This window comes from Rutilus rutilus (genome assembly GCF_951802725.1).
Source record: "Rutilus rutilus genome assembly, chromosome: 23".
Classification (NCBI taxonomy): Eukaryota; Metazoa; Chordata; class Actinopteri; order Cypriniformes; family Leuciscidae; genus Rutilus; species Rutilus rutilus.
In genome coordinates, this window is record NC_140233.1 from 1341995 (window position 1) to 1360015 (window position 18021).

Here is an 18021-nt window from a genome sequence, read left to right on the forward strand (position 1 = left end):
GCTTAGAGTGACAGCTAGCTCGATGGGTGGAGCAATTGGCAAGTTTTCACTACAAAATTGTACATCGTCCTGGAAAGCAGCATGGCAATGCAGATGCCTTGTCGCGGCTACCAGCTTACGGGGAAGTTAAGGAGCAGGAAGGCTCTAGTCAGGGACCAGCTATATCAGTGTGTGTTGTTAAGGAGGGCCCCAAGGTGGTGCAAAAGAAAACTAATGGTGGGGTGGGTGATGATTTAGCACAGGCCCAGCGAGATGACCCAGAATTGGCCCTCTTAATTAATCTTAGACAGGACCCAAATGATAATGCTGCTGAAATACAGCAGAATGCTGCCCTAAAGAAGTATAGTTCTGTTTGGGACCAATTGCGGTTGCAAGATCAGCGGTTGGTACGAGTGCCCCCTCCTTACTCAGATGCATCCTCAAAAGTACAGGTGGTTCTCCCTAAGGTGCTGGTGGCATCAGTGTTAAATCAACTGCATAGTTCGGTAACGGGAGGCCATTTGGGTATTCAAAAATTGCAAGAGAAAGTAAGAGATCGTTTCTATTGGCCAGGTTGGTTTGCAGATGTAAGACAATGGTGTAGGCAATGTGTAGACTGTGCTTCACGAAAGACACATGGAAAGGCCCCTTGTGCTCCAATGAATTCCTCAGTTACATCTTGTCCTCATGAACGTATTGCTTTGGACATTTTGGGACCTCTGCCTGAGACGCCTAGGAAACATAAATATATCCTTGTTGTAAGTGATTACTTTTCTAAATGGACTGAGGCATTTCCCCTTCCCAACCAGGAGGCACAGTCAGTGGCTTGTGTCCTGGTGGAGGAGTGGATATGTCGCTTTGGCACTCCCCGTAGTATTCATTCGGATCAGGGGCGAAATTTTGAGTCTGCCCTGTTTAAAGAATTGTGCCGACTGCTGGATATGAGTAAGACGCGTAGCTCCCCATATCATCCACAATCGAATGGTTTGGTGGAGAGGTTTAACCGTACTTTGCTGTCAATGTTGAGTTTGTTTGTTAATGAGAATCAATCTAATTGGGACTGCCTGTTGCCATATGTGATGATGGCTTATCGGAGTAGTGTACATGCTAGTGCAGGGTTTACACCTTACAAGATCTTGTTTGGACAGGAAATTGTTCTTCCTCTGGACGTGATGCTGAATGTAGGTCATCCTGAGAAGTTTGTGTCCGCCAGTGAGTATGTGACTGGGTTGGCAGACACATTATCCACAGTGGTAGAAGCAGTAAAGAGACATCAGGCTAAAGCCTCTGGGCAGCAGAAGGGGTCATTTGATCTCCGAGCTAATTTTCAGTTTTATTCTATGGGGGAATTGGTGTGGGTACGGAATAAGGCAAAGAAAAAAGGCATTTGCCCAAAATTACAAAGGCGTTACAGAGGCCCTTATAAAGTTGTGGAACGTGTCTCGGATGTATTGTATCGCTTGGTGTTAGGAGATGGGGGGGCAGAGATAGTGGTGCATTTTAACAGAATTAAACCATATGTTCTTCCTTCTCTCTCAGAAACCGTGGCACCCTTGGTCCTTCCGCAAGACGGAGCTCAATGTTCAAGTCAGAGGGTGGCTGGCCAGTTGGATGTCCCTTTGGGGGCCAGTTGGGTTCATCAAAGAGCACTTCTCCCTGCACTGCTTTCTCGTAATTTGGAAGCTCCAAAGGAAGGGTCTGCATCAGAGGCTGCTGGTCCTGTACAACAGCCTGTCCAAGGGCCGGATAATCAACAAAAGGACCCTGACGGACTGCAGGATGACTCTACAGGGGCAATACATCAGCCAAAGTTGCAACGGCCAGTGCGAGAGCGACGTCAACCTGGGTGGACACAGGACTATGAGATGGATTCAGTATGACTCAGGGACGAGTCTGTTCCATTGGGGGAGGGGATAGTGTAATGTGTGCTGCATTTTCGGGATGTTGTCTTGGTAACTAATTAATGAGACTGATTGAGAAATGAGAAACACCGGGGTGGGAGCTGTGTATTGGGAGGCTGGGAGTGGAAGAAGGTTTATATGGAGCGAAAAAGACAGTGCAGGTGGCTCGGTTCCGACACAGTGTGGACAACAGGACGGCGGTATTCACCTTTTGTTTGGGAGGGGGGTGTCGTTCGCGGTCGGTTAGGGCCGCCGGCGATGAAGATAGACAGAGAGCGGGTGCGGGGAAAGATTATATAGATGGGAGGTTAGGAGTGCCGTCGTCGCTACTGTGCTGATTCGGAATGCTGATACAATTGAATCACAAGAGCCCGGCTGGACTTTGCCCTTTTGAAACGGACTTACGATGGGATTTCCCCATTGGTGAATGACTCCCCGATGTCAATGTGAGTGCTGATGTGAAGACACACCGCCGCGATACTGCTCATACTTCCCCGTTTATGAATGGACTCCCCGAGGTCAACGTGAGTGTTGAGGTGACGACACACCGCGGCGATAGTGCTCATATTTCCCTAAACAGAACGGTGTGTGATCCCCCCGGCACTCTGTGTAGTTCTACGGCTTTCTAGGTTGAGTTGAGCCTGTCCTTCTGGTCCCCTTTGTTAATAAAACTGCTAATTTTGATTGAAGTTGGTGGTGTGTTGTCTTCTCTTGCCAGACCCTACTGGCTAAAATAATTAAAGGTGGTGGCAGCAGCTTATTAGTAAGAGTAAATACTACACTGGTGGCAGCGGTGGGACGTTGGGGTCCATTATGTTGGACCAGGAGGGGGATAACACACCATCAGCTTCTCGTGATAGGGTGCCGGTAGGGCAAGGTTCAAGGATGGCAACAACACGACCAGTTTTTATGCCTGAAACATTGACAGGAGTCAGTCGTGATTGGTCAGACTGGATAGGACAATTTGAAATGGCTGCTGAGGTGAATGGCTGGGATGACAGCTTGAAATTGAAGTTCCTCTCCTTATTGTTATCTGGTAGGGTTCGAGACATTTATTGTGGATTATCCACTGAGTCCCGAAGCAGTTATGCAGTATTAAAAGCATCACTGGGGAGGTGTTTGGAGCCGTGTGATAGTGATGATTGGAACCGGGCCAGTTTTTTAGCCCGTCGGCGATTGCATAGTGAGACTGCAAGGGAGTTTGGGAATGCTTTGCGTCGTTTGATTACTAAAGCTTACCCCTCTGCTGATAATAATACACGTGATCTATTTGATCGTGACCATTTTATAGAGCACGTGGGGAGTGGGGATTTGCGTGTCCAACTTCGCAGTGCAAAACCATCCACCTTAGAAGAGGCTGTTAATTTGGCTTCTGAATTAGAATTAATTCGAAGTTTGGAGCGTAACTGCTCTGTTGCAGATACTAAAGTGCGAGTGGTGGCCGAAAGTTTTACAGATAATAAACAAATGGAGACACTTTTGGGAGTGGTTGAAGGGTTGAGACAGGAAGTAAAAACCTTGCAGCAGACAGTTCAGTCACTACAGGCTTGTGTTGAGAGGCCACCATCGGGGAGGCGAAATGTTGCTCCTGAGACTTGGGGACAGATAGGTGGGGCTATGGACCGGTCCTCTCGTGATCGAGAAGCCTGTTGGGAGTGTGGGTGTAACCGCCATTTATGTCGGAATTGTCCCTATTTGCAGGGAAACTAGAGGGGGTGGACACAGAGGGCCAAATGCCTGCCCCCTCATTAGTGAAGTCCATGAGATTGGCCCTGTGTAACCAACCCAGCTCTGGAGTGTATCTCAATGCTAAAATAGGTGGGTCTGATGTACATTTGTTATTGGATACGGGGGCGCAGGCCTCAATTATCCCTAAGCATGTGTGGTTACAGTTAACGGAGGGGGGGTGTCAATTGTCTGATTATGGGGGGGAAGCGTCTGCTGCTAATGGGGACACTATGTACATTCTAGGCCGGTGGCAAATTATTTGTCAGTTTGGTTCCCTAGCATTAATAAATGAGTTTCTTGTAGCTGATATATCTACTCCTGATATTTTGTTGGGGATGGATTTTCTGCTGAAGTATGGGGTAATCATTGATTTGAAGGAAAAGTGCTGTTCAGTCATGGGCAGGAAGTTCCCCTTAATTTTATCAGTTGACGCTTGTCAGCCCAAGACTGTCACTGTTCAAACAGACTCCATAATACAGCCGCGTAGTGAAGCTATTATTTCTGGGGTAGTAGAAGGGCTCCTTGCAGGACCGGTAGCTGGGATGGTGGAGCCCTCCTCCTCTTTATTAAAACACTTTGACCTTTTAGTGGCTCGAGTAGTTTGTAATGTGGGGCAAGGGGTTATTCCTGTTAGAGTGATTAATGTAACAGATAATCCTCTCACCCTTAGGCAGGGGACAAAGATTGGGACCTTGTCTACAGATGTAGTAGTTGGTTCTGAAGCAGTGGCTTTCAGCCAACAGAATGAGTTAGAGGTGCCTGGAGGGGGGTCTGTGGATGGTCTCTTAATGCAGCTTGGGTTAGATCAAAAGGGACTGTCTATGGTTGAAATGCAGGCCATCCGTGAGTTGTTGGCGCAGTACGCTTCAGTGTTTAGTACCGGAGATAATGATCTAGGGCGAACCCACCTGACCTTGCATCAGATTAATACCGGGGATGCAAAGCCGATTAAGATACCTCCACGTCGGGTTCCGTTGCATTTGCAACAAGAGGTACATGATCATATTAAGCAAATGCAAGAAAATGGGATCATACAGCCCTCCTGTAGTCCATGGGCCGCTCCGGTTGTCCCAGTAAGAAAGAAGGATGGTAGTTTGCGCTTTTGTGTAGACTACCGGAAGCTGAATGATGTTACAGATAAAGATGCCTACCCCCTTCCCCGAATAGATGATGCCCTGGATAGTCTGACTAACGCAAAACTATTCTCCACCCTGGATCTTGCCAGTGGTTACTGGCAGGTAGAGGTAGATGGTAAAGATAAGTGCAAGACTGCTTTTTCCACAAGACATGGGCTATTTGAATTTAACGTTTTAAGTTTTGGTCTTTGTAACTCACCTAGCACCTTTCAGCGCTTAATGGATTTGGTTTTGGCTGACTTGCAATGGACTACGTGTTTAGTATTTGGATGACATTATAGTGTTTGGTCGTTCGTTTCAGGAGCATTTATCGAGATTGGGGGAGGTATTGGCTAAGTTGAAGGCTGCAAATCTGAAGGTAAAACCTTCTAAGTGTGATTTGTTTTCCTCCCGTGTCCAGTATTTAGGGCATGTCATTTCTGCAGAAGGAATAATGGCCGACCCTGTAAAGGTGGAAGCAGTGAGGGGGTGGCCTATCCCTAGGACGCAGACGGAAGTGAGGAGCTTTTTAGGTTTGGCCTCCTATTATAGACGGTTTGTAAGAGGGTTCGCAGACATAGCACGTCCATTGCATCAGCTGACTGAGAAGGGGAGGAGATTCAGGTGGGGTGAGGAGTGTCAGGTAGCCTTTAATCAGTGAGTGAACCAATGTGAGTGCTGATGTGAAGACACACCGCCGCGATACTGCTCATACTTCCCCGTTTATGAATGGACTCCCCGAGGTCAACGTGAGTGTTGAGGTGACGACACACCGCGGCGATACTGCTCATATTTCCCTAAACAGAATGGTGTGTGATCCCCCCCAACCCCCCGTAATTGGGAGGGGCAGCACGTCGCTGTGGGCGAGTTAAGTGATGTTTTTAAATGTTTTATACCTGCTGTATTTATGAAATTGATGTATTGAATAAAGTTGTGCTTTATAGTGATAGAGGGGGGTAGTAAGAGTGGGTTGGACTAAAACTGAGAAGGTTTAGGGAACAGCCGTGAGTGCCCATTTGGTTGCACATGCATGAAGTTGAGGTTTAAAATGAGTTTGAAGTGCCACTGTAATTAATTTGGGGTGTTGTCACCATGCAATGAAGTGAGTGAATGCACGTAGCACTCTGTGTAGTTCTACGGCTTTCTAGGTTGAGTTGAGCCTGTCCTTCTGGTCCCCTTTGTTAATAAAACTGCTAATTTTGATTGAAGTTGGTGGTGTGTTGTCTTCTCTTGCCAGACCATACTGGCTAAAATAATTAAAGGTGGTGGCAGCAGCTTATTAGTAAGAGTAAATACTACAGTATTTTATGTCTCGTCACCAGACCACTTTCTAATAGCTGCAGGTTAAATACATTTACCAATATCGCTAATCTGTTTGACTAATTGAATGTCCTTTTCAGATCCATCAAATTGCTTCTCGGCACTTGACCTGATGAAGGAAATCTCTCAAATAGCTAGTTTTTCAGGTGCCGTTTAAGTCAGTCTCTACACGGCTCGAGACAGTTTCTCTTTCCTTTCAGATTCTGAAAATCACGTGTTTTTTTCTCATTTAGGGCGGAGTTCTTCTTCAAGCTGCAGTTGTCGTGTGCAACGGAAGAATGACTGCAGCTTTACGCACAACATTTGACAGATGAAGAGTTTTAAGATAACAGCACTGAAACCAGAACGGAGGAAAGATGAACTGAAGAACCTTTCACTAAAGTGAGTTTCACTGTTTTTTGTAAAATGAAAATAATGAGAAAGTGAAAGAGTAGCCTATTCTGTTTAAAAAGCAATGACTTGAAATGCTTTTAAATATTTCTGTTCCTCTCCTTCCTGTCCTTCCCACTCCAAGTCTTTGCATTTTCTTTTGGCTCAGTTATTTTTATCTAAATCTTTTTTAGCTGGTGTTTCTACAAAATGCCTTATTGTTGCACTCTATTTATTTTCCTCTTATATTAGGCTACATTCTGTTTCTCCACAGTTTTCAACAAATTCCAACCACTTAACATATAGACTCAAGTTTTATTTATATTTTATAGATTAAAAAAAAGTTTGAAATAAGTGTAAATCAATCTCCCATTGATATCGACTCATATCATATATATTGGTTATACTCGATATTGGTTCAGTATTTGTTTGTGATCTGTGAGCAAGAGCAAAACCTGCTGTAGAACAGGTTAGTTAGGGGTTTGCCATATCGTGTATTCAAATAAATGTGCCTGTATCTTGTTGCTTTGTGTGTCTCTCTAGAAGGAAATGATTTGTACTGTGATCCGAAAACATTTACAGCCATGTGTGCATCGACCTGCAATCAAAACCAGATAGCCTACTCGTGTAACATCGTAGCCTATTTCAGGAGGTTGGGAAAGTAAACCAAACACAATAGGAGCCATTTCAGCAACAACTTCTGTAAGAATTCTATAATACCATGTACTGTTATATTTTATTTTACATTAATGTTGTGATTTTAGCATCTTCATTTTAATGTTTACTTGCATATATGGATATTATCTTGTCTGTAAGGCATTGGCGGATCTAGGGGATGGCCGTGGCACCCTTGGTCTAAGCTTGGCCACCCCTCTCACAACTGCTGTTTCTGTCTCTTTTTTTATTGACAAAAATTGCGTTTTTTAAAACGTTGAACCGTCTCTTTAAGACCACAAAAAACGTGAGATTCTTCAGACGCACACTCCAACTTCCCCTCAGAGCCAGGCGCAGGTCAAACGAGTGCGGAAATGTGCAAATGAGCTTCAGCAGAACATCAGACAGTGATATGCACATATGAGTCAATCTTTCTCAACTGGTGGGTTGCAAGACCGCTTTAAGTAAGTCGAATAGTGTGCAGTCAACAACAAACGTAATTCTCTTTTTTTTCTGATGCTACTTTTAGAAGATGTGTGTGAAAGCGTGTGCCACTTCTGTCAGATGCTGAGAAAAGCGCGTTGTCCTTATTCGGTAAGATGAGATATTGTCAGGCTAAATGTCAGTGAAACTAACTCACTCTCCTGTCATACGGCTGACAGCCGTTAACTGTGCTTGCGGTAAGAACATCGCGCGCAAACGCGGCGCGCTCTAGCCGTAGCTCTCGTCAATCAACTCATGAATCAAAAAGGCGATTAAAGCTGTCAAAACTGCATCCTGTATTTGTTATATATGCGTCACATGTGTCTGGATTAAAATATTCTGCTATGTGAGACCACAATATAAGGCACAAACTGATATGTAATGTGTTTTAATGTCCAAATAAATGTGAGCACTGTGCATTTGAACTAGAAGACAGGCATTCATTTTGCGTTCATTTGTAAAGGACAAACAAAAATGGATAATTTTTAAATCCATAAAATAACTAATTTTACATTCTGGCAACATTACATTATGAAAAACATAACATTTTACATGATGTGCTGTTGACTTCCGCCTTGTTCACAGTCTTGCACATGGCGATTCAAAAGAGAACTTTCGTTTTCCTTTTTAATTTAGGTATGATAGAACTGCTGCAATTATTCATTTTGACAACTAATATAGAAAGTTAAACTTTTTTTGACAAACTCAGAATTTTAATATGAGGTGGTAGGTAATAATAAAAAAATATAAAATTCACTCAGTATTCCATGATTCCTAATTCACTACTTCTATCTCAATTACAATTAAGTACAAATTTACTTTATTCAGTTGTGTAGGCACTAAAACAGTCCAATACATTATAGTCACATTATTTTTTATGATAAAATAATTAATATTTCTGTGCCACCCCAGACTGGTTGCTGGCCCTTGCCTGGCCATGAAAAAATCCTGACTCCGACACTGCTGTAAGGTCCTTCACCTTGGGCCGGATTTACGAAAATTGTCTTATAAAAGAAGTTAAGAAAGTTTTCCTTGATTTTCATTAATCTTTTGACATATAAGAGGTCATTATACTGTACAAAATCTTGCGATAAGGATGAGTTATCGATTGCAGTTTCGGAGGGTGGGCTTCTGCCAACTGACGCTGAGAAATCGGCTGGACAAAGTAGAAACACTCAGGTCCCATCTCATGTTCTGTCAGTCAGCCAAACTTGTAAAATATATCCCTTCAGTAAAAGTAAGAAAACATCCTGTTTAAGATCAGCTTAGACCATCTAACAAAAACCTTTTAAGCTTCACTGTATGAGCAAAATCCAAGGACTAGTTGCTCATTTAAAGAGCGCACTGTTGCAGCTTGGCATGGTTTTCGTTTGTATGTTTTTGAAGGACAGAATATAGATCACCACACACAACAGGATCCCAAATTTCATCTAGAAAACTGCCAGTAGTTCTAGAACTGTTTAGCCAAAGTCTTTTTCCCGTTTAGCCTTACACATCAGACAGTTATGGACTATGTGTTAGAAATGAGAAATGTAGAGCCTTTTTGTCCCACATATTTGTGATGAGCACTTAGGAATGTTGGATGGTTTCATATTTTTGAGTGAAAAAAATCGAATGTGGTTTTTGATGAACTTCTCAATCATTAAGCTTAGGACAGAAAGGATAATACAGTACAGTAGAATAGAGGAGATTACGTCAGAGAAAAATGCTCAAGCAAAAATGACATTTTTGTTATGACAAAACAGTTATAAAAGCAAACATTAACATTGTGTTGGAACAAAACAATGTAAATGCAATACAAGTTTTTTGCTCATATGTTTTTTTATTTTTTTATTTTTTATTTAGATTGTAATGTTTCAGAGCAGAAAGACTCCCCTTCTTCATTTTACTCAAAATTCAACATTCGCCGGTCATTATTTTGCCAATGACATGGAAGAACATGCATCACCATCAAAGGGTAACAGTTCTTGAATTTACTTTTATATAATATATATATACATATATATATATATATATATATATATATATATATATATATATATATATAATCATTACCACTCTGTTTAATAAAAAAAGTATTGTGTGTCATATGAAAGTATGATGCCCTTCTTCTCAGTTTGAGCCACTGCCCACAAAACGTGTCTTGTGCCTAATCTATTTACCTATTCCTTTTATATATTTGTTGATTTGTTTTATTTAATAATGTTTTTCTAAATTATAATCATGTGGTTATTTTATGTTTATTATTTAGATGAAATAAATGAAAATTAAATAATATATAGTGAGGTCGATATCATTAGCATTCAGAGTGTATATTCTTTTTAATGAATAATTTAACCTGTGTTTCACTGTCATATTTATAGTGTCCATTGGATCTAAAGGCTACAGAGGATTGAGGAATCAGGGAGCCACATGTTATCTGAGTGCAGTGCTGCAAACACTCTTCATGACTGAGGAGTTCAGAACAGCTGTCAAGGAGTGAGTTTATCTCTGACTTACAAGATCATGATCTTTTATAACACTATCATAGTAATGATAACAAATGCTGTGTTACTCCACAGGTTAAAAATAAAGAGGGAAAAAAGTGTTTCTTTTGCACTTCACAAGTTATTCAGCGATTTAGAGTCCAAGACTGGAAGTGTGGAAACAAATACAGTCACAAATGCTCTACACATTGGAAATGGTAAGTTGATTATGTGTGTGTGTGTTTTTTTTTATTTTTTTATTTTTAATCCACACTTTTTTTAATGAGGTTTTTTTTTCTTCACATTTTTAATGAGTTTGAATCCACAAAAGTTCTAAGCAGTTTTATTTCAGTGTGTGAGCAGCAGGATGCAGCAGAATATTATCAGAAGATTATGAGTGAGATTGATGAAAACCCAGCCAAGGTACGATCTGTGTGCTGTGTGTGACAGAGTAAAACAGATGACAGTATCTCTTCAGACAGAAACAATGTAAAATGATCTGATAAGCCATGAAATAAGAAAAAGTTAAGATTTAAGATTTAAAAGACACTATGGGCCAGATTTACTAATGGAGCAATTGAGCATAAGAGCGCTATAATCCCATAAAAGCACTGATGGGAGTGTAAAGTTCTGCAGTTGGGTCAACTACCTCGGATGTGTCCTTGACAGTAATTTGCTGTAATTGGTGCAAGTATGGCTATGGAAATTTTAAGGAAGGTAAATGGTAGAATTCTTGCCAGACATGTTTGTTTTTTGGATACTCAACATTTAAAATCACTTGCATCATGTCTAGTGCAGTGTAATTTGGAGTATGAATGCATTTCTTGGATATGATTTGTCTTGTATATGGTTGGATAAACTATAGAAAATCTCAAAATAAATTGATAAGGTAATTTTTAGGGATTATTTGATTTACGCATGTTGAGGTTTCCAATTTTAGACATTTTTGTTGGTTACCTTACAGAAAGCAAAGTACACCTTAAACTAAAAACGGTACACAAGAAAATCAATAAAAGAGCTCTTTCATATTTTTATTAAAAACAAAAATTGGGTAAATGAGAAACATTATTAAAATACTAAGCAAAGTCTTATGGATATTGCACAAGTTATATCTTGATATTAAAAGTATTTCAAATGTAGTTGGTTTTAGTTTGAAAGTTAAAATGTTTCTTAGGTTGTTTTAGTGGGGCATTCGTATTAGCATATGGTGTGTTAGTGTATGTGTTAAATTGTGATTTTAAATGTTGTAAGTGTGGAATTGTTATTATAATTTTGTATTTATAATACTATACACTACCAGTGTAACCAGGAGTGAAGTTTGAGTTTAACATCAAATGACTGCAATGGAAACTAGTTTTTAACTTAATTGTGTTATCTGCAGGTTTTCATTGCTAATTTCTCACTGCGTGTCTTTAGTAAATCCTGACAGTAGCTTTTAAAGGCCAAAAGAGGGTTTGCGCTGGCGCGAGCTGTTAGTAAATCTGGCCCTATAAAATGTATACCATTAAAAGTAGTCAAACGCCACTGGCTTAACTAAGTGATTCACCATTTTGCAATATTTTACAGATATTCCAGGGAAAGAAGAAACACTCAACCACCTGTAGACGTGGGAACCATGAACCCACTGAGGAAGAAATTTCATTTTTTTCTTTGGCCATTGCTATGGACTCTGATCAATATAAAATGAATGTAGTAAGTATTATGAGATAATAAATGCAGTCATTTACAGCCTGAATCAAAGTGGCATATAAAAAATATAGCCAACGTTTTATAATAAGTATAAAATAATAAGGTACTTACAAGTAATTTGCAAACTATTAGTTATAGTTAATTCATAGTTTAGATGAAGAAGAAACATCTGACACAAGCTAGATACAGAACTTAAATAACTGAGAAATACATTAAGTCTCCTGAGCATTGAAAGAAAAACCTCTGAGCAATTTCAGACTAAAATGATCAGAAACTGCTTAGAGGTTGAATTTTAAAAATGATAAATTAAAATCCAGGCAGGAATTGGGGTTAATTGTTTGTCGTGGGCATAAACCCCCACAAAGTTCATACAAATTAATTCTCATGATTTTGTCACCTTGTAAATTTGTACAAATGATAAGTTCAAGATGAATAAATCCAGTCACTTTTTCCCCACGAGGTACAGTAGTTTTATTGTTTGCCCTGATTTCTTATTCTTAAATTGCATGTTTCAGGAAGAGAGTCTGAATGCTCAGTTTGAAGTGATGCTCATGTACGGAGAGGATCAGCTGTTCTGTGAAGAATGCAACACTATGACTGACATGGAAATGGTGAGATTTATATTTTACTAAAAGTTGTTTTGTTTCCACTTTATTTCGATAGTTCACTATAGACATTCTACTAACTATCAGTAACTTTTGAACTTCATGTCAACTAACTCTCATTAGAGTATTAGTAGGCTGTAGTCGACTCTCAGTAGACTGGTAGGTTATAGTTAGTCAAGTCAAGTCAAGTCAACTTTATTTATATAGCGCTTTTCACAATACAGATTGTATCAAAGCAGCTTCACAGTATTAAATAAAATAGTACATCAGTGTTAGTTTCTAGTGTAAAACGTCCACGTTTGGTAATGCTGATCAATAGTATTGTTGATTGATTAATTAAATTAAGTATCCCCATGATACAGTTAGGTGTTAGGGGTCAGGATAGGAGAATAAGTTGACTTGTAGTTGCCAAGTTCCTTATAGACCTTCTGTAGCTCCGCCCCTTTTCAGTTCTGCGCTCGTTGTCTTTTGACTTCCGGTCTGTATTTTCACAGCAATGTTGCGCATTTATGAATGAAAGGCTCGTTTGAAAATATTCCCGGTCTACTGACATTTGCTTTAAACATTACAATCCTCATGATAACTTCTGTTAACTTGACATTAATTAAATCCACTTCAAAAGCTAATTACTCCTGGACAGCAGTGCCATAGAGATATACAGAGCGACCAGAAGTCCAAAGACAATATTCTAAAGATGGTGGCGCCCTCGTTTCTCTGGCGCATAAGGTCTATAGTCAGTAGAATATCTGTTGAGGAGCATCAGGATAAAGAGTTAGCAGATATTCAGCAGACAATACTAATACACTAATGACTGATAGTTGACATTTAGCTGCAAAGTTACTGATAGTTAGTATGTCTGAAGTGGACTATTGAAATAAAGTGTTATCGTTGTTTTTTTTATAGTTCTACATTAGTTTCTTTTTAAAATTAATTTTAAGCTTCAGTAGTCTTATCAAATCTCTCACGTGTTAATGAAACTATGAACACTTGAGATTTAAAAACATTTATTCTGTGAGAGATATTGTTAGGTGAAAAACACTACATGACTGTAACGCAGTTCAGATGTTATGGGAAGAAGGAGGCGGGAACCGGCGAACATTCAAACACATTTAATAAATAAATAAATACAAAAATGAAAGAATAAGCCAGCAGCCTCTCGCGGACGACTGCTGGCCACACAAAACATAACACAAACTCAGACCTGTTCCTCTCTCGCTCTTCACTGTCGTCGCTCCTCCTTTATGCTTCCGCTCCTCTGTGAGAGATACGAGACCGGTGCGGCGCGCAGGAGTCGTTCATCAGTAATGACGGGCAGGACGAGGCCGAGGGCCATGAGAGAGCGGCACGAGGCCGGAGGCCTTTATGCTTCTGCTCCTCTGTGAGGTACCGGTGCGGCGCGCAGGAGAAGCTCATCAGTAATCACGCCACTGGCCTCGTGCCGCTCTCTCACGGCCCTCGGCCTCGTCCTGCTCGCCACAATGACACATTAAACAAAAGAGACTAATATTGGCAATACAAATAGTATATAATAAATATACAGGTAAACAAATATAACAGTATGTTCTATGAGGTTGGTAGAATTGAAAAATTGCTGGCTTTATTCTAAATGAGATTATATTTCTTTCAGAAATGCACCATTTCTGAGCTGCCGGAAGTTCTGACTCTACATCTGCAGAGATTTTACATGGATTACAACTACATGACTTTCAGGAAGAACAACTGTCCTGTTCAAATTCCTCTCCGGTTATCACTGCAGGTCTGACTTCTTTGTGCTTTAAACCCTGTGATCTCTGATTCTGACACTTCACTTATAACATACAGCCTTCTGTGAATGTGCTCCGTTGATTCACTTTTATTGGTTCATGAGTGGGTAACTGTATTTATAACATCGTCTGTGCTGCAGGGCCACTTTCCTGCAGAGTTTAGGTCCATCTCTGATAAAAAACTCACCTGCCCATATCTTTCTAGTAATCCTGAAGACATTAAGCTTGTTCAGGTGCAGGGAAGTGGCCCTCCAGGACCGTCGATGCCCATCCCTGATATAGACATTTCTATAGAGTAGTGGTCTCCAGCATCCTGCAGATTTCAGCTCCAACCCTGATCAAACACACCTGAACAAGCTAATCGACGTCCTCAGAGTTACTTAATACTTAAAGACAGGTGTGTTGAGCTGAAGTCTGCAGGACAGAGGCTCTCCAGGAGCAGGGTTGGAGACTGCTATGGTGTATATAGACATTTTATCAGTCAGACCTCTATGTAAGCATGACTGTGTACAGTACCAATACTTAAATATTATAATCTGCTATTTCAGGAAGAGGGTGGTGTCCATCATAAGTATGACCTGTACGCCATAGTCAATCACACTGGTTCCCTCAGTGATGGACAGTACTATTCTGACATCAAGTCATTTGATGACCATCAGTGGTATCGATTTAACGACTCTACTGTGAACAAGGTGAGTTTAACTCTCTTTAATAATATACCCATTACACACATTCACAGCTAGATGTCCAATAGCTGTTTTTGTGTGGACACACAGTAAGTCACATTGTCAAGTATGCAAATATATTTCTGCATTTAAACTTCTGAGTCCTTGATTGTTTTTGGTGCAATCTTTTTTATTTGTGAATAAATGGGAAGACTGTGGGACAGAATCTTTGCCCTTGTGTTTTTACAGATTCAGAATGTCAGTGACAGGTAAGAAACGTTATGATGTCACTTAATAAAACTACTTTACATTTTACTAGTGTTTTAGTGTATGAATTGTATAATGTTAGAACTACAGGGGCTACATTGGGATTGGGATCCCGGTACCCTACGCTAATCTCGCGGGAGGGGGTGGTTTGACATTTGTGGTGCTGGCATTACTTTATCTTTTGGTCAGTTTAATTAACACAATGTTTTATCTCTGCTATTCTGAATGTCTAGCATAGCCATAATATTTGTGTATTTTTTGCACAATTTCTACAAGCTGTAACAGAGTGTTTGTGGGTGTGGGCAATAATGGTCAGAAACTCAAGGTGAATGGGAAAATATGTACCACTCTTAATTGTAATGTAGAAACATTTTCTGTAAAGCTGCTTTAAAATGATATGAATGGTAAAAGGCACTATGAAAATGAATGTGAACTGAATGTTATTGGCAGGCATGAATCTGTGCAAATGCTCTGTGGAATCATCAGTGTCGTGATGCAGTTTGTAGCGCATCATTGCAGTTTAACTGTTGCATTTATTTTTAACAGACACATCGACTCTGACACGGCATGCTTGCTCTTCTTCAGAAAATGTAAGCAAAGGTTTCAATATTGTGTAATATTTTCTCATGTGTATTTATTTTCACATACATACAATATTTTTTTTACCCAAACCAGTAATGGACAATCAGACTGAAGAGGAGAATCTTCCGTCTCCAGCAGAAATAAGAGGTTTGTTTCCACTCTCAACTCTTTACATGATCAAGAAAGTCTTAACAGCATCTCCAGTAACAACACGCTCTATCACTCAGCTTTTCACTTTCCTTTTATTATATATAAGTATTTCTATATTATTTAAGTTGGTTAATATATAGTGTAATTAATATTCAGGAGTCTGATAACAAATATAACATTTGCAACAGTGTTGCTGTAGTGAATATCATCCGTGTTGTGATTCAGCTGTACTCAACGAGACAAGACTTGCAGACTCAAACACTGCAGTCAGATTAGAGAGTGGGGAATTATATTACATATCATAACAATCTTCTTTGACCTGCTCTGAAACTGTTCATATTTAGACATTTTCGCATCACTTGTATCAGGGCTTCAACACACTTCTCAACACAAACGTCATGCATACAAATCATATAGAGCATTACACATGTCATATGTTCTGGGGAAAGTCAAAAAGTCTTGCTTTATTGTAATTATTGTTTGGTTCTTTCCCCAAGAAGAAAAAGAAAACCCTGAAAAAGAAAAACCGGAAGAATCAAGAAGACCAGCACAAATGACCAACTTGTTGCAAGAAACACCTTTCATTAGAAGAAAATGTCCACCCATGCAGACTTCCCTCTACACCCAGGCTCTAGTGGTCTTTGTTCTCCTGTTTATTATTATTATTTCTTGGCAATGGCATTTTTTTCCTTCTTCTTCTTCGATCGACACACAGATCCACCTCAGCTCTGTTGACGACACACACACACAGATCCACCTCAGCTCTGTAGACGACACACACACACAGATCCACCTCAGCTCTGTAGACGACACACACACACAGATCCACCGCAGCTCTGCAGACGACACACACACACAGCTCTACCACAGCTCTGCAGACGACACACACACACAGCTCTACCACAGCTCTGCAGACGACACACACACACAGCTCTACCACAGCTCTGCAGACGACACACACACACAGCTCTACCACAGCTCTGCAGACGACACACACACACAGCTCTACCACAGTTCTGCAGACGACACACACACACAGCTCTACCACAGCTCTGCAGACGACACAGCTCTACCGCAGCTCTGCTGTTGCTTGGTGGTTGTTAAGGTATTTTGGGTGTTCTTGGCAGTTGCTATAGTGTTACTAGGCTGTTGGAAGTTGTCACAGATGGTTACTATGGAGCTTTTATAGAGTTCTTAGCATGATCTTGGCATGATTTAGCATTTAACTAATCGCTATTAGCATGTAGATATTCACTGCTAGCATGTGTAGCATGTTGGAAGTGCTGTTTGCTAGCATGAGTCAAAAGAGCCAAACCTCATCTCTATACGATGTTCTGATACAGAGATAAAGGTCTTTCAAAACAGTTGCTAGGGTACTCAAGTTTGGTTGCTATGGAGTTGCTTGGGAGCTGGAAGCCATAAGACTGTCAGCTCATACAGAACGCTGCCGCCAGGATTCTGAGCAGAACCAGAAAATATGAACACATCACACCAGTCCTCAGGTCTTTACACTGGCTCCCAGTTAGATTTAGGATTGATTTTAAAGTATTATTACTGGTATATAAATCATTCAATGGCCTAGGACCTCAATACATTGCAGATATGCTCACTGAATATAAACCCAACAGATCACTCAGATCATTAGGATCATATCAGCTAGAAATACCAAGGGTTCACTCTAAACATGGCGAGTCTGCTTTAGCTATTATGCTGGAACAGCTTCCAGAGGAGATCAGATGTGCTTCTACTGTAGTCACATTCAAATCCAGACTCAAAACACATCTGTTTAGCTATGCATTTACTGAATGAGCACTGTGCCACTGTTCGTCCGACTGTACTGTACTGTTATTTTATTTTTCTAAACTGTTTTAATTATTCTTATTGCTTTTTAATATTTTTATTTCTTCTCTGTAAAGCAGTTTGAATTGCCATTGTGTATGAAATGTGCTATATAAATAAACTTGCCTTGCCTAACTGGCCTTTTCATTTCAGCCGTCTCACCGTCATCCTGGAGTGACTCTACTGAATGGCTTGAGTCAGACGGTCAGTTTCTCTTCTGAGTGTAAAGTCCACAAATGCTTGTTTTCTCCATCAGTGGTTTTGCATTACACACATTTATAAAGGCACTGATAGACAGATCTAAGGCAAACAATCATAATCTCCACATCGTCTCACAGTGTCAGGTCTCTCTGAAGAGAAATATATAAGAATATCCAGGACTGAATCTAGAGTTAAATATGAGCTCTTAACATGTAAATGCATTAAAGTCACACTGAATTCAGAGAG

The 18021-nt window shown here is 40.4% G+C and overlaps 2 protein-coding genes across 11 annotated transcripts in view; both read left to right on the plus strand.

Annotated features, from left to right (window-relative positions):
* LOC311283504 (uncharacterized protein) overlaps nt 1–18021 on the plus strand; it is a 333540-nt gene that overhangs the window by 210298 nt on the left and 105221 nt on the right. The gene's annotated exons all lie outside the window — the stretch shown is intronic.
* LOC311283509 (ubiquitin carboxyl-terminal hydrolase 12-like) lies at nt 6298–17709 on the plus strand. Of its 10 annotated transcripts, XM_084397960.1 has the most exons (16): nt 6298–6424; nt 6956–7114; nt 7362–7530; nt 8462–8565; nt 9395–9506; nt 9913–10027; nt 10111–10232; nt 10367–10437; nt 11581–11706; nt 12219–12314; nt 13936–14064; nt 14620–14763; nt 14986–15005; nt 15550–15593; nt 15679–15732; nt 16233–17709. In XM_084397960.1, the coding sequence occupies exons 5-16, from the start codon at nt 9401–9403 to the stop codon at nt 16922–16924; spliced, it is 1719 nt and encodes a 572-aa protein (XP_084254086.1). In that variant the 5' UTR covers nt 6298–6424; nt 6956–7114; nt 7362–7530; nt 8462–8565; nt 9395–9400; the 3' UTR covers nt 16925–17709. The 10 variants fall into 10 exon arrangements, with proteins under 10 accessions (XP_084254086.1, XP_084254085.1, XP_084254089.1 ...); XM_084397959.1 differs by having other exon boundaries at nt 8462–9506; XM_084397963.1 differs by having other exon boundaries at nt 8462–9506; nt 9931–10027.